Source organism: Papaver somniferum, chromosome 4 (assembly GCF_003573695.1).
Source record: "Papaver somniferum cultivar HN1 chromosome 4, ASM357369v1, whole genome shotgun sequence".
NCBI lineage: Eukaryota > Viridiplantae > Streptophyta > Magnoliopsida > Ranunculales > Papaveraceae > Papaver > Papaver somniferum.
In genome coordinates, this window is record NC_039361.1 from 99,523,376 (window position 1) to 99,549,831 (window position 26,456).

The 26,456-nt window shown below is 36.0% G+C and overlaps 3 protein-coding genes across 3 annotated transcripts; 1 reads left to right on the forward strand and 2 right to left on the reverse strand.

The window, feature by feature from the left end:
* Nucleotides 1–12,475: 12,475 nt before the first annotated feature.
* Nucleotides 12,476–14,641, reverse strand: LOC113276179 (inorganic phosphate transporter 2-1, chloroplastic-like). The gene is made up of 3 exons (XM_026525752.1): nt 13,814–14,641; nt 13,517–13,708; nt 12,476–13,421 (listed from the first exon to the last, which is right to left on the reverse strand). Exons 1-3 carry the CDS (start codon nt 14,555–14,557, stop codon nt 12,600–12,602), a joined length of 1,758 nt encoding a protein of 585 aa, XP_026381537.1. The 5' UTR covers nt 14,558–14,641; the 3' UTR covers nt 12,476–12,599.
* Nucleotides 14,642–14,992: 351 nt separating this feature from the next.
* Nucleotides 14,993–17,310, reverse strand: LOC113276180 (L-type lectin-domain containing receptor kinase S.1-like). The gene has a single exon (XM_026525753.1). The coding sequence runs from the start codon at nt 17,109–17,111 to the stop codon at nt 15,156–15,158; it is 1,956 nt and encodes a 651-aa protein (XP_026381538.1). The 5' UTR covers nt 17,112–17,310; the 3' UTR covers nt 14,993–15,155.
* An 803-nt stretch (nt 17,311–18,113) lies between these two features.
* On the forward strand, nt 18,114–18,899 carry LOC113272877. The gene has a single exon (XM_026522669.1). The coding sequence runs from the start codon at nt 18,114–18,116 to the stop codon at nt 18,897–18,899; it is 786 nt and encodes a 261-aa protein (XP_026378454.1).
* Nucleotides 18,900–26,456: the final 7,557 nt, after the last annotated feature.

Below are 26,456 nucleotides of genomic sequence, written 5' to 3' on the forward strand. Positions count from 1 at the left end.
AGTTCAATTAAGAACTCTCCCCCATAAAATGTCATTCCCGAAAGAACAATAAGAGCGACCTTATTTTCACAAGAAAAGAAGGATTTCTTTGGACATTAACAAATCACATAAGAATATGAATTTGTATCCAAAAATCTCAATTAAATTAACCACAAGAGAACCCATTATTAATTCAATAGGAAATGCTCACATAAGAGAACTTACGGAGCCGCACAATATTTACCTAAAGAATATGGATCAGGGAAGATCAATACTGCGGAATAAACGAAGATTCATTCTATTTCTCATCACCATTTGCACAATGACATATAATAGACTTAATCTTTATAAAAAAAAAAGTTCATCCTTTCTTCCATCAATATTTGCGTAATGACATAAAAGGCTTAACTTTTGTTTGTCAAAAGTTCATTCAGTTTTTTATCAATACTTGCATATCGACATATGAAAGACTTAACTTTTGACCACGTATGGGACAATCATAGTTCACGGACACAAACATACATATCCCATCACAAGTGCAATATATAAAACCATAAAGATTAATACTGCAAAATCATCTTCCAAATCAACTTTAAAATTCAAATAAATAAATCTAAAAACATTGCGAGATGAAAACGTTGGACATAGCTATGTGTACTCACAATAATGGCCATTCCAAACCCTAGTTATCCTTCTTAAGAATACAAGAATAAATTCTCATAAGAAGTTTCCTAGACAAAAACAAACCAAACTCTAAACCAAAAACTGATAAAGCACGAAAAACTAATCACCATCTTCATCATCGGAGACCATATGGGTGGCTTGAATCTTATCCATGTCATCCTTGATTTCTGGAAACTTAGTAGCAATCACAAGTAATTTTTCTTGCACACAGCTTACCTTGGCACTAATCTTATCAACACCTTTAAGAATTTGATGAAAAAGATTCATGGAGGAAGTATCACATGAGCCATCAAGGTTGTCACATCTTTGTCTCTTTCAAGCATTCTCCTTTAACGTTTGAAAGTACATGGAAAAACAAGCTTTGGAGTTCCAATGGAGTTTCCAATCGAAGCAATGGAGAAGGTGCGAAAAATTTGCTCAATCAAGCATGCATAGCCTAACTTCTTGTTGGGAGATTCATTGATAACATTTGATAAATGATAAACCCACAAATGTCGAGCCTTTGAGTTCCCAACTCAAGGAAATATACCAACTCCGCAAACTCATGACTCCAACGAGAATTCTCAATCGTGGAGGGAAAAAGGTTAGATATACCAAGTTTTCCAAAGGACATCAAGGGAAGACTAAGACTATTGGTAGGAAATTTTCCCATATTCCAATCAACACTTTTACCACAGAGACCAATATAAATGGTTTCATAAGAAGGTCTTTCATGACTAGGTCTTGGTAGGCGAAAACTCCCAAGGGGGATTTTGGTAATCTTTGAAATCAACTCTCTATTTACATGAATCCTTTGTCTATTTATCATGGTCTTGAATTCCATGTCATCACAATTAACATCATAGATGTTAGCATAAAAGATTCTTGTAAGAGTGTCAAAACCTTCACCAAGACCATCAAAGATATTTCCAAGATTGAATTTTTCAAAACAAATCAAATTCACTTTGTGCCCACTAGTAAAATCCAACTTCTTTTCTAGAATAAACCCATTAGAAGAAATTCTTTCAAAAACCTTCCCACAAGAATCATTTGACAAATCTAATTCCAATGGAATTTTGATCTATTGGTAAGTTCATGCTAGAAGAAGATGAAGAACCCAAGTTTTTTGTACCCTCTTTTGAAACCTTGAAATTATTCATGAGATCTTAAACAACAAGAGATTAGTGGAAGAGATGACTTACTTGAAAAGTTTCTTGAAAACCCCTTTGCACCATTTGACCTTCAAGAAGGATTAATGGAGAAAACACACAAACCCTAAAACGTTCATGAATGCGGACAATATGGGAGGAAGAAGACGCTTACCCTCTTTTTATATACCTAATAATGGGCTTGAACCCGTTTTAGAACCGCGAAAGGAATGTGGGATTTCTTAGGTGATCAAATACCAAGGTTATGCAACTAGCGAAGGCACACAAACGTGCGAAACGACAGTGCAAAAAAAAATTAACCCGTGTACAAACAAATCAAACTGTTTCTTGCCCCATCTCAAGATATATACAAATGGGGTAATGCCAACAAGTTACCAAGTGGCGAGATGTGCAGAGAGATCCTCATGCACTATTTCCGGTTGATATTTGTGAACAGTACCAGTGATATAATCATAGTAATGATGATAATCAGGGTTAACAGACCTTTATAGCTTCATTTTCATATGCCCAGAAAGAAGATTTTTCCGATGTCTTACACCTGTGTCAACACGAGAACCCGTTTTATTGGACCCACTTGTGTTGACAACGTGTTTAGTTCGTACATCATGATTGCATGATTTTACATGTACCGAACTTTTATCGGATCGATTCTTATTCTTAACCGAGTTAAGCTTTTCTAAGAATCTAAAAACGTTTTCAAATGCTCTAAATAGATCTTTGTCAATTGATCCATCACGATAGTATTCCTCAAAGAGATTAAGAGTTAATCTAGTGAGATTCTATATCTTTGAGTGTAAAGAACGTTTTCTCAATCTTCCTTTCTTTTTAATTTTTCCTTTAGATTTTTTCTCATCATCTAACATTTCCAAAGTCTTAGATGGAATGAGACTATCATGAGAAAACAGAGGTCTGGTCCATAATAATCTCTAAACAATCTTTAAGGAAATCTGGCGTGCGTTACAGATAACGAGAGAAAGTTTCCCAAAGAAATTTCCCATAAGGGAAAACTTTAAGGATCAGTGAACACAAACTTATTAGGTTTATAGTGTTTGCCCGCTCTGATACCAATTGAAAAAGTGGGGGTACAACAACCTCACCCAATATTTCGCTTAGCAATCTGTATGGACTAACCCCAAGACACTTTCAAGAGAATCAACTAGACAGTCAGACTCAATCTTAAGAAAAATATATCAAAGAGTTATATCTCAATCTCTCAATTCAATCTGCAATCAAACAAATAATAATTTGCGAGCCCGATTAAATATAAGAGAGATAATTAAACTTTAACGGTACCAAAGACCAATGTTCAAGGATCAATCAATTTCAATCAACAACCAAAGGTTGGATTTACCAATTGATCGATTCAACGCACAACCAGTGATATTTCAATTATATAACAAAATATAATGCAGAAAAGAAATAACACAGACACCAGAAGTTTTGTTAACGAGGAAACCGCAAATGCAGAAAAACCCTGGGACCTAGTCCATATTGAACACCACACTGTATTAAGGCTCTACAGACACTAGCTTACTACAAACTAACTTCGTTATGGACTGTAGTTGAACCCCAATCAATCTCACACTGATCCAAGGTGAAGTTGCGCTCCTTACATCTCTGATCCCAGCAAGATACTAAGCACTTGATTCCCTTAGAAATACCTACGAGTTTTGTTCCGTATTTTGATAAATCAAGGTGAATAGGAACCAATTGATATACCAGACTTATATTCCCAAAGAACAGCCTAGAAATATCAATCACCTCACAATAATCTTAATCGACTAGCGAAACAAGATATTGTGGAATCATAAACGATGAGACTAAGGTATTTGTGACTACTTTTCTATCTTGCCTATCGGAGAAATTAATCTCAATCCAATCTTACGATTGTACTCAAATCGATAGAAACAACAAGATCAGATCATGCTACTACAAAGAAAATAGTTGGGTCTGGCTTCACAATCCCAATGAAGTCTTTAAGTCGTTAACCTACAGGGTTTCGTGAAAAACCTAAGGTTAAAGGAGAATCGACTCTAGCTTATATAACTAGTATCGCACAGGAGGTGTGGGGATTAGGTTTCCCAGTTGCTAGAGTTCTCCTCTATATAGTCTCCAAATCAAGGTTTGCAATCTAAGTTACCTTGGTAACAAAGCATTCAATATTCACCGTTAGATGAAAAACCTGATTAGATTCAAGCTAATATCTTTCAACCGTTAGATCAAACTTAGCTTGTTATACACAAATGAAATGTAACTTCATTTAGGTTTGAGTAACCGTACCTAAACGCTTACACTTAGTTGGTTCAACAATAGTTAACCAATGGTTAGCCATATGAGCACTTTCACATCAACCTTATTCATCTTCACCATGACTAGTTCAAATGACTCAAAAGAACTAGTTAGAGAGTTGTTCAATTGCTTAGATCTCATAGAAGTATACAAGACACAATCGAAGCAAAAACGGTTTTGATTCACTCGAATTAGTTCATGAACATTATAGATGTAGCGCCCCCTAAGCTAGCAGCTAACTAATCCAAGCGATTAACTAAATAAAGAGGCACTACGAATCAAATTCAAATATTTAAAAATTCAATTAAAAAATCTGCTACAAAATTTATCCCAAAACTAACCCCGCTCAGAAAATATATATACATGAACTTCCCTCAAATGATACATATATAATAGTCAATTGGTTTACAGATACAATAACCAACATAATAAACATAGCGGAAGTTAACTAATGAACGGAGTCAACACTTGTGGCTTTCTCTGTGCAACTCAGATCTGTCTCTGAAAACTGAAAGTGGGAATAATTAACATTTAACCTCTAAGTAATCATAAACAAGATTAAGAAAAACAATAATGTTCTTCCCAGACATTAAATAGTGACCAAGCCACTGAGATACACAAACACGAATATGGACAAGCTCTTTCTTCAAGCAATGTATACTATGGTTGTGCAATTCCGAACTCGCAAATCCACACCTAATCGTAAATATGGATGTCGACAATTCCGAACTCGCAAACTGTCGACCGATATAAGCATAAAAGCTGAATTCATGTAGATATAAATGCGAAAGAGCATATCCTCACAGAAGTAAACAAACATGTATATGGACAAACTCCTTCTTCAAACAATGTATACTATGGTTGTGCAACTCCGAACTCGCAAATCCACACCTAATCGTAAATATGGATGTCGACAATTCCGAACTCGCAAACTATCGACCAATATATCATAAAAGCTCTAGGTATAAATGTGAAGGAGCGTATCCTATATACCACACGCGGAAATTCTTATTTCCTATAACAATTCATATGAAAAACAAACATTACAAGTTCTTTCCAAACCATGGAAAGATTAACAAATCAACAAAAGTATAGTGATGCAATTTAAACAAAACATGGAATGCACACTAGACAATGCATGAGCTTGTTAAGCACAAACTTTTTGTAAAATAAACAACAATGGTTATAAAAGAGTCAAATGTATTCCCACCTCTTTTGATGACAAGCCACGCCTACCTCAAGATCCACTGGTTCGTCCTTTGAATCGATCGTTGTTAATATGGACTAACTATTAATCACACAAGAAGTCTAAGAAGCTAGCCAAAATGGCTCATACAAGAAACATACAAATCTGTCTAACGGTTCAAGCTCATTAATGGTTCTACACATCTTCATTATCCATCTCTTGCATAGCTAAGAGTTTACTAATCCATTTAGATTGATTCTATAGTCCATAGCTAAGTCTTATGAATATCTACAACTTTGTAGAAGAAACCAAAGGTTAATTCGGATCATAAGCGGTCCAAACACTAATTAAGATTGATGACCCTAAGCCCAAGCCCATGTGCCTGATCCGGTACGGCCCACTAGTCCGGCCCACTACACAAGACCTGACCCAACTGGGTCAATCTGACGGTCAAAGGGTCAACTAACAGTCCACGTCAAGTTAAAGTCCAGGGTCAATGGTCAAATGGTTAACTCAGTCAACTAACTGAGTCAAATCGGGATCATAACCAAATACTGAGTTAACTGAACTCAGTCAGCTAAGAACAAACCGAGCCAGACTGAGTAAGCTCAGTCAGACATGCTAAGGTTCAAGCCTGAGACATTGTACAGGACAAAGGTTCTTCACACAACTGCAACTCTAATCTCAGTTTAATGTCAATCTATTCATTACACCAATTCATTCATTCATTCAAATTATAACTTCAAATCACAATTACAAATACAAGTTACAACTATAAAATACCTGCAATTGCAGTTCCAAGCTTTCACTCTTTCTACCAAACTACTAGCTCAACTTCACCACATTCATCTAACTCTCATTCAACACAGTCAACACTTTAACTTCTCTCTGGTAACACCTCTACATACTCTCTTTTATTTCACTTACCAGCACCAACGCTCAGTTCAACCCAGTCCAGAATAACATCACTTAATCACCATTATATCAGTTGAGTCTGTGTCAGTTCTATAACTTCAACTCTTCGTCTCGAGCAACATTCATTCAGTGCCATCATCACTAGTCTTATAACTGTAACACTAGAACCATCACCATATTCAGTCAACTCTACCAGCACAACTGAATCTCCTGCTCCACCAGAAACAACTAATACCACCATCCATACACCATACTCTCAGTATTTCTTGTCCCTGAGATTTCAACTTCATCTCATCCATGCTCAATCTCAATCTCAACACTTCTGCAAATCCTAACTCATTTCCCACTTGAACCTGTACAATTCATACAACCTCCTAGCTCAATCATTCAATTAAACCTCAACTCAAAACACCCACACCAACACCAAATTGTCATCTTAAAAGAAAATCTCTCATTCCTAACATCATTCATCACTACCTGTATCTTCTCAGCTCATTTCCAACAATAACAACATCACCATCTAAAATTGCAACATACAAAATCCCCATACCACCTGCATCATCACCCACACCAATTCATAACACCCATAATCAATATAAAAACAGACACCACCACCACTTCTAGCCATCATTCTTCATCTGATATTCCCTACTTTAACCTTATTCAACAACCCATAAACTCAAAACTAAAATAAACAACTAAACTAGATTTACTGAGATCGAGCAATTACCTCAAAATAACCTTCCTCAAGTAACTGAATTCTAATTGTTCTTCACTTTAACTCGATTCAGCAACACATCACCAATCATCAACTCCTCAGCAACCCATAATCTTCATCAGCATCATCATCTCTCAGAAAAACTCTAGAATAATTCATAACTCCAAATTCGAGATCAAAACATCAATTCCACTCCTCAATGAATCAAACCCATCCTTTAAATCAATCCCCTAACCAACAACTTTATCTACTGGTTCTTATTTGAACTTCTTATAAAACCCTAACTCTTGATTCTATCACCAGAACGACCGTGCCGCTTCAATTAATCATCAACCCAGTTATTCTTCATCCACCAACAACTCAATTTACTTATCAATTCCATACAAATTTATATTTCAAACTCAAAACCCTAATTCTATATCTTTTCTGATTTAGTACTTCATCTTCTCTCCTCGTCCAGCCAAGAACCAAACCACCACCAACAAACAATCCCTAATGTTTTGCCTAAATCACTCGACCTCACAGCCTCAGAAGCCTCACATGAATTCACCAGAGGTGAAGAACAGAGAAAGAATAGCAGAAGAAGAAGAAGAAGAGAAGAAACGGGAGAGAGACGAATAAGAAATGAAATGAATAAGACTTTCTCGATCTGATTTGGGAGATAAAACCAAGAATTACGGACAGCCAGGTCGGTCAGAATGAAAAATAACTATTTTGCCCTTTTAACTAATCTTATAAAATCTTCTTCGTCCGATATCCGAATGACGCATTGGAGTAGCACATCTCGCACAACTTTTGGAGACCTAATCGTTGATACTAGTTTCGTATCTTGATCGTTGTTAGATTAGTTCCTAATAATTAACGTTTGTATTAAACTAATCGATTTATTATCGGCTAAATCGTCACTTGACTGGTCTAACAGAGTTGACAAACTTGCGGGTCTTTACAATAGCCACGGTTTGCGAAGATTGCATTCCTTAATTTATAAATGTCTTATTTCACGAATAAACCATTTTTAGAAAATAACCCACTTAAGTACGCATACTTAAGTACCCGGATTGAGCTTGTTTTTGGTTCACAAACTGCAGCAGAAATTCACGGGATGTGAACTTCCGACAGTACGTGTACAGGTACATGGACTTAGCTCCGGACATCCTAAACCGGTAAAGTACGCATAGTTTGGTTCATGGATTTTGGACTTACACAAGTATGAGTTCACATACAATGTTTATATCGAATCATGGTTATATATTCTAAACTCTCATTTCAATCATTGAAACTTTCTTAGAGGATGTTATATAGTTGTTATTCACAAACTATTTTTTATCAAAGCGATTTTCAAGTTATTGAAATAATCAACATGACTTTCGTCACGAGTAAAGATGAACTTGGCCAAAGCGAAAGCTTATCAACACATATTTTGAGAAATAGATAAGCGAGATAAACTCGGCTCGAAATAGCAAATGTGTATAATTGAAGTCTATATAGCAATACGACTTTTGTCTCAAGATAGGGGATAGAATACATAGACTTTTGAGTGATAGATAAGTTCAAGTCTCCATATACCTTTTTGTCGATGAAGTTCCACCAGTTCCTTGAGTAGTTCTTCGTCTTTGCATGATGAATGTCGTGGAATCTAGAGCTCAAATACACTTACTATCCTAGTCTGATATTTAGTTATAAGTAGACTAGAAATCAAGACTTGTAGTTTTGGCAACTAAACTTGACAAACAAGTTTAAAATAGCAACGCTTGCGAGTTCGACCGAGCAGTGCTCTAACAACAAAATCTTGTTGTGTCTTTTACCTTGTTTTCCGCATTATAATCGTTATTTTAATTAGGTAAAATACACAAGTATGTTAACTCCGTAATACTTGATATTTATACTATAGAGTTTCAGTTATTTCAGAACCTATTATCAAGTGCACACTTTGTTGTCGTGTATCAGCTCGATCTTGTATCCGTAGTCAATCACACAAGTGATCTCTTTGTTGTATTATATCGATCTCGTATCCATAAACAATCACAAGAAATGTGAACCGAATTGTTGTATTGTCTCGATTCTGTTTATAGACGATCACATTCGGAAGAGGATTTATAGGTTGTACTCCAAAAGGAAGTAATATTTTTATGCGTAAAGGTGGAAGTCAGAATATCAAGGTCTTTTTTTATGTGTTGGCTAGGAAGTAATATTTTTGTACCTATAAAGGAGATGTTGGGCCAGCATCAACTGCGCTGGTTTGGGCATCCCCAGCGGAGACCGCCAGAAGCACCTGTTTGCATAGGACGAATTAAGTGTGGGGAAGGAAAAATAAAGCGCGGGGATGACCGAAACTGAGATGGGATGAATTAATAAAATGAGACATGAGCCGGTGGAACTTACCAAAAGAATAGGCGTTTGACAGAAATGCGTGGAAAGCATCAATCCATGTGACAAAGGAATGTTACCTGAACTCAAAGTGAATACCCTTCAACTAGAGAACGTGTAAAACATCATAGCAGAATTGGGGTGGGTGGGTGGGTGGGATCACCACTTCGTAGCCCTGTAGCTCGGGCATGGATTAAGTGGATATGCCACTCTAATGGTTGTGAATACATAAACCCGTTATAGGAGCGTGTTCACTCCCTGTACCAAAATGAACGCGGTGCGGAAAAGCGCCAAGGATTGTTGCTCCGCCTGTGTATTTGTACAGCCTGTACCCAAACTGGGATAAAAGGAGCAGGTTGTGTTGAGGCTGGCAAGCCGACGTAAAATCTATCATACTTTCATGAGTTGGAATTCATTCCTTATCTAGCCCATCCCGACTTTCGGGAAAATAAGCCATGTTTTCGGTTTTCGGCTAGGAAGTTGGAAGCCATGGTTAAATAAAAGGGATATTCTGACTTTGGGTTACAAAAAAGTGACTAGAATTGCGTTTGGGTCGCCCTAAAATTTTAGTTAGAGTTTGGGTCATAAGACCATCGTTGACCGGGTTGACAATTAGGAAAGTGAGTTAAAACATGAAATGACCAATTAGAATTCAGGTTTTAATTTATTTACTAACTTTGCCACTTGAATAATCTAACAGTCGTTTCTTTTGCAAACCACTGACATCTCCTTCGACACCAACATCTACCCCAGATACAACTCTGAAACGAAGATCGATGCTCATGCTTTGTTTCTCTTTTTTGCTACTTTAGATTCATGACATATCATTTCAATTGTAACTTATGAATCTTTGGGTACTATATATACCCTCATTCATGTAATAGCCCCTTTAAGCTTTTAATAAAATTCATGCTTAAAAAAAGAATATCTCCTTCGACACCTCCAAGAAAATCATTTCTATTTTTTAAAAACCTTCGGAAGTAATAAGAAACCCCTTCTCATGAGTGGTATTATCTCTTCCTGAACTTGCAGCGAATGTACAACTTATAAGAACAACAGCAATGAGATTTAGAAAACCCAAACCATCAAAATCCAGTAGACCTTCACCACCGCCACCATTATCCAGAAAACCCATCATCATAACTTCTTTATCCTTTCGTCTAGCAATGGAAACAAGAAATTTTAACTTCTATTTCTAAATTCTCAGAGAGACAACCAATTTCCAATTGAAGACCTAGAAAAAAAAAATTGTCCAAATCCTAACCAGCCGTTGTTAAAGATGATATTTCGGTTTTCTTAAATTACCTTGATGATTCTACTATGATCCTAAACCCACGGTAAAGAAATAAACCTCTACATCTTTTAAAGTCTCCATGTCTTCTCCTATGGATTTTACATCTAACTCATCTCACTGTAAGATCATTTGTAAGATCGAAAATTCTAATTCAAGTGCTAGTGGTGATACAATTGGAACATTAGCTTGTTTGCATTTGCATGGTGATAATGGAAATGTTAGATCTGTTTTTTTTTTTTCTTTTTTTGAAGTTATGAACATAATATGGTATGATTAGTGTCCAATCTGGTTCAGTATTGGCATGTTAAGGATGATTGAATCTAGGTGGTTCGCTGGAATTTATGTATCATCATCAGAATTTTTTTAATTTATGAATTTTCTTCCAAATGCTATTTGTTTCTGCTGTAACAGTATTTCCTTATTTAATGCCGGTCAGTGATGGTTTGGATGCCCACCTATAGTCCTACAAGGGCTATCAGCCAAACAAACTATTTCCTTATTTAATAGAAAGTGATGGTATGTAACCGACCGTGTTAACGGTAACTTAAGGGGTTGAATAATTAATTTAAAAATGAAAATGATTTTCTAGCTGTCAAGACGGTCAACGACAGTTCTGTGACCCAAACTCTAATTAAAAAAATTTGGTGACCCACATGTAATTCTGGTCACTTTTATGTGATCCAAAGTCAAAATATTCCTAAATAAAATGGATTCAAAGTAAAGGATATTGTTGCGGATCAGTCTTTTAGAATTTGAGTGATTATGGAGTATGGAAATGAGACTTATCTTTGTTTTGTAATTTGATGTATCAGAAATAATAATGTGCCATAGAAAGTGTTGGGAGATATTTATATTTAAAAAACATAATTTTGTAATATTATATCAAACTTATAGAATTAGTGTGGTGGTATTATTTTGGGTTCCCACACTATAGACTTGGATTCAAGTCTTATCCCATGCATTTGGCTAGGTATATTATATATATCTATATTACTTAAAAAATCCGGGAGAGCGGGGCCTTGGAGGTCTACTGACCGTTTTATTACTGTTGTGGAGGATTTTAAGTATGCAGTTATTATTGATTTAATTCTCATTAAACCGAATTGATTTCCTTTGAGTTATAAAAGACAGTTTTTGGAGAAGATGAATTATTGAGTTTTTTCATCTATTTGTATTCTGAGCAAGTGTAAGATATAGTAAGAGTTGGTTCGATTTCTCAAGGTGCAGAGAAATCGAACAAGAGAGAATCAACTGTTTTATCCCATAGGTGTTCGACAAGTTTTTGACTGCCAGCACAATCAAGAGGCAGAGTCGCGAAATACCTTAAAGATAGCGACCTAGTCCGCGACTCAGCTGTTTGAGATTTATTTTGTGTGAATTTTCTTTATTGTTTCCAACAGAAAGCAAGAGCAACACAACTTGTTAAGATTATTAGTCCCACATTGTTGGGTTATCTAAGATCCTGCGGTTTATAATCTCTTAGGGCCTCTCCACTCATTGCCAATTGGTTTTGAGTTGGATGCCATTATTCTAACATGGTATCAGAACAGGCTATTTGTGTCGAGTCAGTTGACCGCACCTTTACTCCACGTCACCCGATTTATTGTCCACTTGTTAGACCCAACGAAGCTATACGTGAGGGGGCGTGTTAAGAATATTAGTCCCATATTGTTGGGTTGTCTAAGATCCTGCTGTTTATAATCCCTTAGGGCCTCAACACTCATTACAAATAGGTTTTGAATTGGATGCCCATATTCTAACACAACTGAAGAAGCAGCAAACTTTCATTGTTATTTTTAAGTTTGTTTTCATCTTTTACAAAAGAAAAGAAGCGTTTTCTTTAGATTTTCATTGAATCTAAAGAAATCCAATTTTTATACTTCATTGCACACATAATTTATACTAGTAAAAAGAGAAATTCTTTCTACAAAATTCAAAAAGAGACAATTATTCTAAAATGAGACAATTATTTTCTTGTTGTCTTCCTGTTTTGGTTTTAATCTTCATTCAATGTACATATCAAAGTAGATTTGCTAAAAGTTTCGACAAGATCCATGTGTATAAAACAGCTAGAGCTGCACCAACCGGAAGGGTAACAGCCCAAGAAGTGACAATTTCTTTAACCGTCTCGGATCTCACACTGTTCAATCCCCTTGCAAACCCAACACCCATCACTGCGCCCACGAGAGTATGTGTAGCCGAGATTGGAAGTCCCAAACTTGACGCAAATAGAACTACTAAAGCCGCTGCAAATTCGGCAGCAAATCCCCTAGTTGGTGTCAGCTCCGTAATTTTATTTCCAATTGTTGCCATGACCCTATATCCCCACATCATCAACCCTGCAACAATTCCAAATCCTCCCCAAGCAAGAACATCAATAGGAATTACAATCTCAGCTCCACTGGCATTTCCTTGAAGAATAGATAATGCAGCAGCCAATGGACCTATTGCATTCGCGACGTCATTCCCTCCATGAGCAAAGGACATGAAGCAGGCTGATAAAACTTGCATGTATCCAAAGACTCCATAGACAATCTTGAGTTGAGTTCCAGTTGGCCCTGCAACTTCGCTGAGGAGCCCAATGTTGCTACTGTTATCAAGCTTATCTGGTTCTTCTGCTGATAATTCAGATTTTTCCAGGAGGTGGCCAAGTTGCTTGTGGATAACCTTGCTAACTAACACTGCACCTGTAGTTCCACAAGCCAGGGCCTGGGCAATGGCCACAAGCCAAATTTTGCTAAGTGGAAAAGCTACAAAGGAAGTCCCTGTAACACCTACAAAGACAGCAATGGGTGCAGCAGCAGCGGCGGCTTGTCCTGGATTTGGCGCGCTATATACGAACTATAGGGATAAAAATGACAAATAGAAGTAAAGTTTCTGAAGTTTCAAATGCTTTTTCTTACTGCATAGATGCCTAGATCAAGAAAATAACATACCCTGCGGATGCATTTGTAGACGAGAAATGAAGCAACTGCTCCAATTACAGGGGAAATAACCCACGATGAAACCACACGAGCTAGTGAGCTCCAAAAGACAGCACCAACCCCCCCATATACAAGACCAAACCCTACCATTGCTCCTACAATGCAATGTGTGGTGGAGACCGGCCAACCATAGTATGATGCAATCTGAAATACAAATGAAAAATTCAGACATTGCAGTTGAACAGCAGTCGGAAACTGTAATCAAACAATAAGGAAACTAAGTACTTTTTATGGGTTTTGGAGATGCACCTGCAACCAAGTACCAGAGGCAGCCAGAGAAGAAAGCAAGCCAATGAACAACAATGAATCCTTCCCTTGAAAAACACTAGCAACAACTATACCTTTCTGCATCGTACTTGAAACATGAGTCCCCATTAATAATGCCCCCGAGAATTCAAGTACCGCTGCCGTCATTACTGCTTGCCGCAAAGTTAGTGCACCTGACCCCACCGAAGTTCCCATAGCATTTGCAACATCATTTGCTCCAATATTCCAAGCCATGTAAAACCCAAATAAAAGTGTTACATATGACAGCACCTTGGTCTTCAGACTCAAGTTCAGCGATAACGTCTTCATCAAAAATGGAAGAGTAAGAGCTGCAACAGCAATGCATATTGAAATCGCATACGCTGTATTAGATGAAATATTAAAAGCCTTGGCCATTCCGGATCGATTATTTGTTTCTTGCAGTTCTTCTCCTTCATCTCCGGCTTCAGCAAAAGACGATAGAGTTGCCGATGGGTTGATAAATTTAAGATTTCTTGGTCTAAGATTTAGAAAGAAAGACTTCGGCGGTTGTGCTTTGAAAAGTAGTGTACTGCAACCATGCTTATCTTCTGTTTTGAAGATGTGAGTATCACTAAAAAATGAAGAAGAACTATGTCTACATAAGTAGAGATGAGAGTTGTGAAGTAAAGGAAGAAAAGCTTCACGTTTTCCTCCTCCTCCTCTCGCCAAGTTTCTTGTGGGAGAGAAGCAAAGAGATGGAGTCATCTTTTTGGTAGTAAGAACTGTAGTTGAACATAAACAAAAATGGCTGTATTCTTGGTATTAGTCTATGGATTAGATTAGTTGTGGGCCAAGGAATCTCAACCAAATGAGAAAAAATAAGTGAATTTCTGTACATTTTGATTCTTATTTTTTATTTTTTTTGGACTGAATTCTTTTTGATTCCATTAATAAAAAAGTTTTGTTTTTGTTTTAGATTGGAACTGAGTGGTGGATTTGGTTTGTGTGGAATTCTTCTTCAAATACTCATATCCACACAAGTCTAAACACAATGAAAATATCAGCAGGGGAAGAGAACAATCATCCAACTATATCCCACTCTATCCGAAGGATTATATGGTTGTACTTGGGCTTTCATCAAGTGTATGTAGGGACCATGACCTTTCATCAGTCTTGATCATATACGGTAAAACCTCGGAAGAAAAAAATGGCCATTCAAGATTCTTCATTATTTGCATATAACTGAGATTAGTACATTAGAATCAAGAAAAAACAGGTAATATTTTATGGTTCCATTAAGAATAGAAGTCAAAGTCTCCGGCATGGCCGTGCAAAGCCGGAGTCATTGAAGAATGAATACAAATCAAACATCTTCACCACTACCACCACTTCTTGAAAGATGAGACAACAAATGTCCTGGTTGAGCCACTAATGAAGAACCTTCACCTAATAAAACAGCAACAACTTCTTTCATAGTAGGTCTTTGTTTAGGAACAGGATGACAACAAGCTAATCCTAATTTCAAAACATTTTCAATCTCATCAGTTTTATATTCTCCTGCAATCCTTACATCAACACATTTACTCAACTCTCCTTGTTCATATAATTCTCTAACAAAATCTATCAATAACAATTCATCTTCAGTCCAAGTAACAATAGGTCTTCTGCCACAAACAATCTCTAGAATCACAACACCGAAACTATACACATCACTAGCTTGAGTTGGTGATGCTAACACTGCCAACTCTGGTGCTAAATAACCCAATGTACCTACTACTCTTGTAGTACCTGGAACTTGGCCATGTTGATACAGCTTTGCCAACCCGAAATCGCCTAATCGTCCTCGCATTTCTGCGTCCAGTAGTATATTACTCGACTTAATATCGCGATGCAAAACAACTTGATCCCAACCATAGTGCAGATAATGCAGACCTTCGGCAACATCGATCATAACCTGTTTTCGTCCAATCCAATTCAGAACTTGTTTCGGCTTATCGAATATCCAATCGTTTAAACTTCCATTAGGTAAATAATCATACACTAACATCAACTGGCTTCCTTTGCGGCACCAACCCTTGATATGAACTAAATTCTTATGCTGCAATCTACCCATACTCGAAATCTCTGCCATGAATTCTCTTAATCCTTGTTTTGAATCATGAGACACACATTTCACTGCAACTTCAGTACCATTTTGTAGAGTTCCTTTATATACTTTACCAAATCCACCAAACCCAAGTAATCCGTCACTCGAAAACCCTTTTGTCGATTCGTTTAACTCTTCGTATGAGAATCTATGTGGCCAGTATTCTAACTCCCATTCCTCAATCTCATTATCTTCTTCTTCTCCACTGTGAAATTTCCCATTTTTTCGAAACCAAATCCAATACAAACAGAGGAAACAGAGTGATGTGCCAAGAAAAGAACCAATTACAATTCCGGCTATTGCTCCAGCTGAAATGGAAGAAGAGCTCGATGAATCCGGTGAGAAAACCGGTAACCCCGTAACATTAATATCTCTAGCGATCGATCCGGTATCGCTAAAACTCCATGCAAGGATTCTTTGAGGTTCAATCCAAGTTACTTTAGAAGCTGAAAAACCAATAAACATTTGATCTGAGACATAATTAGCGATGATCGGATCTCTGTAAGTCAGTAATGGTTTCGACGGCTTCGAAACCCCAACAGGAGCAATAGTAACATTAATCTCGAGCTGGGTTCCATCAAATTCAATCCAAGCTCGAATATTTTGTCCATTTCTCATATTCACAGGTACAAATTTATCACCATTTGATGAATTATAGTAACCAGCAGTCTGGGTTTTTGCTGATTCGATGTTGTTTAGATCAATACCAACATGATTTTCATCTGGATCATTGAATTCTGGATTTCTTCCTGTATCAAATTCAATAGCCAATAATGGAGATACTGTAGGGACTGTTGAATTTGAGAAAATTCCGAAGTATTGACCTGAGATTGCACCTGGTGGTGAAGTTGAATTTGAGAGAACAAAAGCTAAACCAAAACCAGGACTTGATGTAATTTGCGGAAGAATAGAGAATATGAAAGAAGTAGAGAATGATGAGATTTGGGTATTGTTATTAGTGTTTGGTTTTACGGGTATTGGAATTGGATAAAAGGCTCTACCAATTGAGAACTGGTTAGTATCATTTGTTAATCGAATAACAGAAGAATCGACTTTTGCATCCTGGATTAATGTGAGATCAGATATGCTGAATGAGTTGAAGAGGAAATCAAGTGCATTAATGGAGCTGTAGGTGGTGAGAAGGATGAGAAAGACAAGGATTTGGAGTAACATTTCATGAAATTGGAGCAGAGTTTCTTAGAGAGAGAGAGAGAGTTTACTGATGCATGGGGTGTAGTTTTAGACTTTTAGTTACCTACCAAATTAGTTGATTTTTCGTTGGTCTTGTTTTCAACATTGAACGCAATGCATATAATACATATTAGTCAAATTAGTATAGTCTCCTTCAAGGTCCAGGATAAGAATGGAAATGCGATGAGATTTTCAACGAAAATCCTGTTTCTCACTTGTTCATCATCAAAGTTTCAAACAAAACCTCCATAATTTCAAGCATTACATTGTTTTGATCATTGCCATTTCAAGGAAAAACTTACCGTTGCAAGGAAGAATTTGTCCAAATAGAAAAAACAAAAATTTGGATACATAGATAATCAATCATAGTGGTTAAAAGGTCAACTTTCTTATATGAAATCATTGTCATTTGATGATCAAACCAACTACCACATTGAAGACATCATCAACAAAGTAAATCATTGGAAAGGTAATCATGCAGAATTCTGACATCAAAATCCTGTGATCACTGGATCAGGGAAGCAGACAATAATACTTTACATTTTCATGGTTTTGCTAACAGAAGGAGAGCCAGAAACAACATTGTTTCTTTAAAAGACTCACATGGTAGATAGTATCATACTAGTAATGACCTAGCTAACCTGCTTACCAGTCATTTTTCAAGAATATCAACCACCACCAATCCTTTGTTTTCAGATTCTTCATTTGATCATATTCATAAGCTAATTACTCCTTCAGATATTGACAGTCTCATGCTAATTCGCACCAAGGATGAAATCTACAATTTGGTAAAAAGCATGCCTAGTTGGAATTCTCCGGGACCAGATGGTTTTCCCGCAGGTTTCTTTCAAACCCAATGGAATACAGTAGGGGATGCCATTACCAATATGGTGCAGGAATTTTTTTAAACTCGGAAATTACCATCTCATCTAAACCATACTTCCATCTGTCTTATTCCGAAAACCCAATACCCATCAACACCAAATGACTATAGGCCAATACTCGTATAAGGCTGCTAAGGGTCGAAGCAGAATGATAAAGGACCTGTGGTTAGTTGCAAATCTTGCAATTGTCACGGAGTTATGGAAGTTACGCAATAAGTCTTATTTTGATGATATGGAAGTTCAATGGCTTGGCTTTAAAGGGAGAGTTTATCAGGTAATTCGTGATAATTCAATTAGAATGAAGGGCCACATGTATAATACTTTAGAGGAGTTACGCATTCTGAATTATTTCAAGGTGCGGCATAGATTATGCAAAACGTCTACCCCAATTGAGATTAGATGGACTCCTCCTAATCAAGATGAAATCATGATCTATTGTGATGGTGCATCTTTCGGAAACCCAGGCCAAGCTGGTTCAGGTGTTATTTTTCGTGATACAAGTTCGGAGGTGCTTGGTGTTCTTTGTGTTGGCCTTGGTTGGCAAAAAAATTTCTATGCGGAAGTATGTGTGATTATTTATGGTGCGATTGTGGCTAAGAGATGGAATATGCAGAGTATTTGCATTCGTTCTGATTCGAAAAGTTGCATTCAAGATTTTCAAAAGGGTGAGTTGCCTTGGCAGCTGGTGCAGAAGTGGAAAATTGCAAAGTCTTACTACATCAACGTTCGTTATATTCATAGTTATAGGGAGGTTAATTTCTCAGTTGATGCCTCGGCCAAGCAAGCCTGTTTGCTGGATGAGGATATTTTTGAGTTTTATGAGAGTAGGCCAGGTTTTATTCCATCTTTGGAATGCCCTGGAAGAGTTTATTATCATTTCAAATAGGTTTTCCAGTGAGTGGCATCACGACTAGTCATTAGGAAGACCTAGTCCCTGTACATTTTTTCGCTTTCTTAATTTTATTTGACCGAGTAAAAAAAAAGACTATAAGCCAATAGGTCTGTGTAATAACTCCTATAAAGTTATATCAAAACTGTTAATTAATAGGATGAAGACACTGATGGACAAAGTCATATCCCCTACTCAGGTTGCATATGTTCCTAAAAGATACTCCCTCCGTTTCTGGAAAATAGATACTTTCACTTTTTCAATTTGGCATATTTTTGGGCTAAAATGAAAAGGTGAAAGTATCTCTTTTCCAAAAACAGGGGGACTATATAAATGATAACATCATCATAGCGCATGAGTTAGTCCATTCAACGAAGAATCAAAGTCTAAGAAAGGGTATATAGCTCTTAAATTAGATATGTCAAAGGCCTTCGATCGACTGGAATGGTCTTTTCTAGATCATATGCTTCAATCTTTAGGCTTTTGCAAAGAGTGACGAGAACTGATCCAGCAGTGCATATCAACAGTTCAAATTTCTATAAAGTTGAACGATAGCTCTTATGCTCAGTATCATCCCTCACGTGGTCTTCTGCAGGGGGATCCATTATCCCCATATTTGTTTATTATAGTTATGGAGTATTTGTCAAGAAGTCTCTTCCTAGCTGAGCAGAATAACTTGATTAAGGGTATCAAGGTGGAAAAAGAAGCTCCTCCAGTTAATTATTTACTTTTCGCAGATGATTGTAGGCTCTTCTTTCAAGCTGATCATAGAGGTATTTCTTCTGTTCTTGATATATTAATCAATTTCGAAGCTATATCGGGCCAGATGATAAACTTTTCTAAATCAGTAGCATTCATTACAGGAGACCTTTCACATCAACAAAAACTGGAAATAATAAACAAACTAGGAGTCAGACAATTATGTAAATCAGATAAGTATTTGGTTCTGTCGGTTCTGCTTGGTAAATCTAAAACTTCATCTTTTGAATCAATTAGTGATGCTTTTAACAACAGACTGAGTGGCTGGAATTCTAAACTCCTAAACCAACCAACCAGAATTACCATGGTCAATTCAGTTTTAAGCTCAATTCCATCGCATTATATGAGTAATTTTAGACTGCGTAAGTATACCTTGAAGCAACTTGATGCTATACAAAGAAAATTTTGGTGGGTCCATAGATCAAATAAAGGTATCAACATCATTTCTTGGAATTCACTATGTAATTCAAAACATGAAGGTGGCTTAGGATTTAGAAATTTAGAACAATTTAACATGGCTCTATTAGCAAAATTAGCTTGGAGACTATGTACAGAATCAGAACAGCTACGGGTTAAACTTCTGAAGCCCAAATTTTCGCCTTATTGTGATTTCCTACATCTTCAATAAGAACACTCTAATTCTCCATGGATTTGGAAATGGATAGAACAGGGCCTCAGTATAGTTAGAAAGTTTTATAGGTGGAATGTTAGATGTGGCACTAAAGTTCTAGTTTGGTACGATAAATGGGTTAAGGGGTTAGATCAACCACCTACTCTAAATAATTCCTTTGCAGAGACGGCTAGAATTGTTTATGTCTGTGATCTCATGTTACAAAATTCAAAAAGATGGAACAATACTCTAGTTAAAGATGTGTTCGATGCAGACACTGCAAATCTTATCCTGAAGATGTAGTTAGTTCAGCATGGTCAAGATACTTTGATCTGGGAACCATATAGAAGAGGTGCATTTACTGTAAAATCAACATACAATGCTCTAACTCCAAGAAGTCGACAATCTCAGATAGTGCCTAAAGCAGTGTGGAAACAACTATGAAAGATAAACACCCCTCATAGGGTTAAACATTTCATTTGGAAATATCTAAGAAACATAGTACCAACACTAGTCAAGCTAAGTTTTTACAAGGAAGACATAACTACAACCTGTACAATGTGTAACAACTGTCCAGAAACCCTAGAGCATCTCATCTTAGGTTGTGACACTGCTAGAGAAATTTGGTTTTCTATGAATATAAATGTCAGTAGTATAAAATCATCTAATATCACAGTTACATATTGGATTATCAGCTGGTTCTCTGAATCAACCAATATGGAATCCAATTCTTGGAACAACTGGATTATTAGAGTAATAATTACTACTTGGGAGATATGGAATAATAGATGCAACAAAGTGTTCCGAAACAAGAAACCAAATATCTTGAGATCACTACAAAACATAAAATACATAGTCAATCAATGTCTTAACTCATGGAATCAGTCTGCATCAGCTTAGTCTTAAGCAATTAATCAGACTCCAACATGGCAACCACCACCGACTAATCATTTTAAAATCAATGTTGATGCTTCTTTTGATATTGAGAATAATGCATATGGTATTGGGATAATAATAAGAGATTCCACATGTACCTGCAGGGAAATCAGAGGTAGCCATGGCAATGGAGGACTGAACGCGGACTAAATGCCTTGCACTCAAAGAAGCAATCATCTGGGAAAACACTTTAAAGCTTCAGAATGTTGTTTTCGAACTAGACTGTATAAATGTAGTTAACTCTTTCAAAGGTACAACCTTGTATGTACAGTGGGAAAATCATGGTCTACTTGTAGAAATAAAGCACCTCTTAGACAATGTAAATAGTAGCTCTGTCAACTATGTTAAAAGAACGGCGAACACTGCTGCTCATAAGCTAGCAAATAAGGATAGAAGATCTAAAACTTCGTTTCAGTATTTTGATAATATCCCAGAAGTATACTCGGGCATGTTAATGGATATTTAATTTTGTAGATTGCTATCCTGTACATTGCTTTATGTTTAATAAAATCCTTCTTTTGTGTCAAAAAAAAAAATTGTTTTGATCATACCACTTTTCTCTATAATTCATAAGCTCTATTTAAACTTACAATCACATCTTATTTTACTTCATTAATCATTAAAAGCATCAACATACATCAAAAGTATTTAAACATCCAACAATTAAATTAAATTAAACGCCGGTGGTAAGAGTTTTTGGCAATACATAGATATTTCTAAGTGCCCTAAGTTTTGTTTACATTGTTCCATTGTTGGTCATGATGAAACTGAATGTAAAATGAAGATTAACAAGAAGCGTGTTGGTAAGGAAAAATAGATTGTTCCCGCGGTTAATCATTCTATAAAACAGGTTTGGCAGGCTAAAACCGAAAAACTGATGAGAAAAAGAAAAATCCTTTGAACGTGGGATCTAAGAAGGATAACATAAATGATGCTCCAGCTGAAACAAGCAACAGATGTGATGACATTGCTACAAAGTTGGAGAAGGAGCTTGCTAGTTCAGAAGTTGAGTATCGCGCAGCTCAAGAAAAATTGATAAAGTGTAAAGCTGCTCAAGATGTCCATGAAACTCATGCATAACGAGCAAATCTGAATCATAATGGGAAATTTACTCAAGTGGATGTGAAGGCCAAATCTAGTTCTCCTTTATATAGCTTTCAAATTAGGGTTTCCTTAGTTAGCTTAAAAACAAAGCACTCATTATTCACCTTTAGATGAAATCAAATATCTTTCCATCATTAGACAGACATAGCTTGTCACACACAAATGAAATATACTTCATTTAGATATGGGTAACCGTACCTGAACGTGTACATAAGGTTGGTTCAATAGTAATTAACCAAGGTTAGCCATATGAACACTTTTGTCTAATCCACATTCATCTAACACATCTAGATCAACTATGAAGATCAATCAATCATGAATGATAACCATATAATCTAATTATGTTATTCATAGAGTTGTTTAATTGTTAACAATCACGTAGAAGTATATATTATCCAATTGAAACAAAATCGAAATGATTCAAAAGAATCAATTCATGAACACTTAAGCCACAGTTTGGAAAGATTGCATTCCTTATTGTTGCCAATTTTAGAACTTGAACCACTTAAGTTTGCAAACAGGTACGCAAACTTAAGTTCCGGAAAATGGTAGTGAACCAACAGTTTACAAAAGGGTACAGAAACTTTAGTTACGGACCAAACTCAGGTGAATAAGTTCGCAAACAGGTATGCAAACTTAGCTCTCGGACTTCAACAGTTAAATCAGTTTGGGAACGGGTATGCAAACTTAAGTACCCTAACTTAACAGTTGAAACAGTTTGTGAACGGGTATGCAAACTTGGTTTCCGGTATTGAATTATATCAAACAGTTCGCACACTTAGTAGACAAACTGTAATGTATCCAGACATGGTTTTTGCTCTTAACTCCCATTTCAATTATTGAAACATTCTTAGAAGACGACAATGGATGTCTCACACACACCATTTGCTAATAAGCAATTTTCAAGTGATCGAATGATCAATACAAAACTTTTCAAGTTGACATCAAATGACTGTCTCACACAAATCATGTAAGACGTTTCAAGGCAATTGCCACTAGATCATCTTTTGACATAAAGTCAAGAATAATGATAAATGTAGCTAAGACAGAAAAATACCAACACATATTTCGAGAAACAGATAAGCGAGTTATACTCAGCTCGAAGTACCAAATGTGTATGATACGAAATACTATGTCGTATACGACTTTTATCTCAATAGGAGATAAGTAAGAATAGAATAAACTTCTGAGCATAGATAAGTTTAGTCTCCACATACCTTTTGTTGATGAAGTTCCTATGAGTTCTTCAATAGATCTTCGTCTTCAGTTGTAAGCGCCATGAAGTCTAAAGCTCAACTATACAATCTATCATAGTCCAAAACTTCTATAGGTAGACTAGAAATCAAGACTATAGTTTTGATCAACTAAACTTAACAATCTCCCTCGTTGTCAATTTTAGTGACAAAACTATCAATACATATGAATTACAAAATAAATAAGACCTTATAGCTTCTCATCCATCATGCTTATTGATTTCCTTGGTTCTTCAACATTACTTGAATTCTTTGCCCCTCCAAGTATTCCAGTGACTCTAAATGTGTTCGACCCAGCATCATTGTTGTTGAAAATCCGTAGCTATAACAAGATTGTTTTCATATTTTATACAGTGTCATAGTATTATTACACAATATCAAAGTTCAATTGTACCATAACTTTGACAATAATACTATGGTGATATGTATCACTCCCACTTAGTCAATACTTCATCTCACAATGAAAACCACTCCCCCTTACATAATGATCCGTATACCATATATATGTAGTGTGAACTACAAAATAATTATCCCCCTTTTTGTCAGTATAAATTGGCAAAGGTACAAAAAATTATGGGATCATAATGAAATTCTCATAGAGATAATTCATGACTAAAAGAGAACATATCAACTTTGTTTCAATGATTTCACATATTCGAAACTTAGTGTATTCATCAAGGAGTTAATAAATATAGAAAATAACTCCTATAATATTCCACAGCCGCACCCCCACAAAGATTTGGCAATTAAGCACAAGTTCAACTAAGAACTCTCACCCATAAAATGTCATTCCAAAAAGGAACAACAAGAGCGACCTTACTTTCACAAGAAAAGAATGATTTCTTTGGACATTAAAAAATCACATGAAACATGAATTTGTTTCCAGAAAACTCGAATAAATTAATCCACAAGAGAAACTCATAGATTAATTCAATCGTAAATGCTCATCATAAAAAACTTATAGATCCAAATAGTACTTTCACATAAAGTGGATTAGGGAAAGATCAATACTGCGGAATATTCAAAGATTCATTCTATTTTTCATCAAAATTTGCATAATGATACCATAGACTTAACCTTGAACATATAATCTAAAAGTCCATTCTATTTTCCATCAATATTTGCATAATCACATAATAGACTTAATTTTGAGCTTATATGGAATAATCACAGTTCACGGACGTAAACCACATATCACGTACAAAATTATTTTTTGCAATATATAAAACCAATAAAGATTAATACTGCAAAATCATCTTCCAAATAACTTAGAATTTAAATAAATAAATCTAAAAACATTGCAAGATGAAAAACGTTGACAATAACTATGTGTCACAATAATTGCTATTCCAAACCCTAGTTATCCTTCTTAAAAAACACAAGAATAAATTCTCATAAGAAGTTTCCTAGACATTATTTAAGCAAGCAACAAATTATTTCACTTACTTTGAAGACTCTTCTCATATTCCCTATAATCATCAAGCTCATCTTCGATTAGATTAATCCTGGATTCAAGATTATCCATCTTGTTCCCAAGTCTTTTGTTTGAAGATTCGAATTCACTCTTCAAGGCACGTACTTGTTCCAAGATAAGATTCATGGTTAATGAGAGTTTTTTAAAATGAGAGACAGTAGGATTCACATTGGACGCGGAATGACGTTTGTCTTCACACATCTCATTATCGGAGGAACCAAAATGAACTTTCTTAGAGGGAAAGAAAACAGTCCAGACATCATCTTCTTTACTGGAAAGACTTGATGAGGACATGATAGAATATTATAGATGAAATGCTTGCTTAGAGGAATGAAATCTTCCAATTTAAAGGGAAGAAGATATGGAATAAATTCCTAAAGGAACATTTGACCAAAACCCCTAACAGAATTTTGGATATCCCAAAAGGACTTTATTAGGAAAACCGTTTAAGCACAGAAACGATTCTTGGATCAGAAAAATAGAGTTCCAGAACGAGATACAGAGAAAAGTCATCAGAAAATAATGGAAATCTTTTTACATCCCTCTTGAAGATTATAGTCCTTGTTCAAGGGAAAAACAAGAAAAATCTCAGAACCTATTACAGATTGTAACTTCTCCCATTCAATGGAGGATCGGGAGGATTCTCATGAGAAGAGGAAGATTTTGTTAATCCGTGTTTCTGATTTCTTTTTATGGGGAGACGATCAAGGGTAAATGTTTTCCTTTCCTGCAATGTTCTGAAAGCCCTGTTTATCTATTTTCGTAAACTATGAATGGTTCTGACTATCTCTTTCGAAAGTGATGTAGAATTCTTATGATATTTTATTTTCTCCTTCTAATAACGTAAATTAGTGGAAAGATATTTTTGAAGAACCTTTGTGCACACTGTTTCTGGGTGATCCTGGTTGTTATACAAGGGACACAAATAACATGTTGTGCCATTGTATTTTATGTCTTTCTCATTACAAAAGGGATTTGAGTATGACATATTTTCAGGAGTAATATGTTGATTGACTTTAAAAGAGTTTATCGAAGATAATCGATTTTTCTTTTTGAAATCACGGTTGTGAGATGTCGCTTTTTCTTATCTTAATTTTTTCAGTTGACATTCCAGATTTTCAATATTTTTAATCCAGGCGTATGTCTCCAGTTGAAACATACTCTTCATTGATTACAAATCTTTGGTTAAAAGATCAGTTTTCTTTTCTTGGGAAGTTAGATCGTTTATCATGGAACAATCAGAGATGTTAGAAGGACAAGTGTGATTATCAGCAAAGTAGGTGAGAGAACCTTCACAAACTTCATCCTCAGGACAGTAGTCAAGAGTTTCCATCCATGCTTTTGTTAACTTACTAACCTCCTTATTAGAATAACCAGAGCACATAGCACAAGTTTCATTATCATAGTTTTTCTATCAT

Coding starts and splice junctions, on each gene's coding strand:
- LOC113276179 (XM_026525752.1), bottom strand. CDS start 14,557: ATGACTCCATCTCTTTGCTTCTCTCCCACAAGAAACTTGGCGAGAGGA. Junction 13,709..13,813: donor CCTCTGGTACTTGGTTGCAG/GTGCATCTCCAA, acceptor TTTGTATTTCAG/ATTGCATCATACTATGGTTG. Junction 13,422..13,516: donor TCTACAAATGCATCCGCAGG/GTATGTTATTTT, acceptor TTATCCCTATAG/TTCGTATATAGCGCGCCAAA.
- LOC113272877 (XM_026522669.1), top strand. CDS start 18,114: ATGACTATAGGCCAATACTCGTATAAGGCTGCTAAGGGTCGAAGCAGA.
- LOC113276180 (XM_026525753.1), bottom strand. CDS start 17,111: ATGTTACTCCAAATCCTTGTCTTTCTCATCCTTCTCACCACCTACAGC.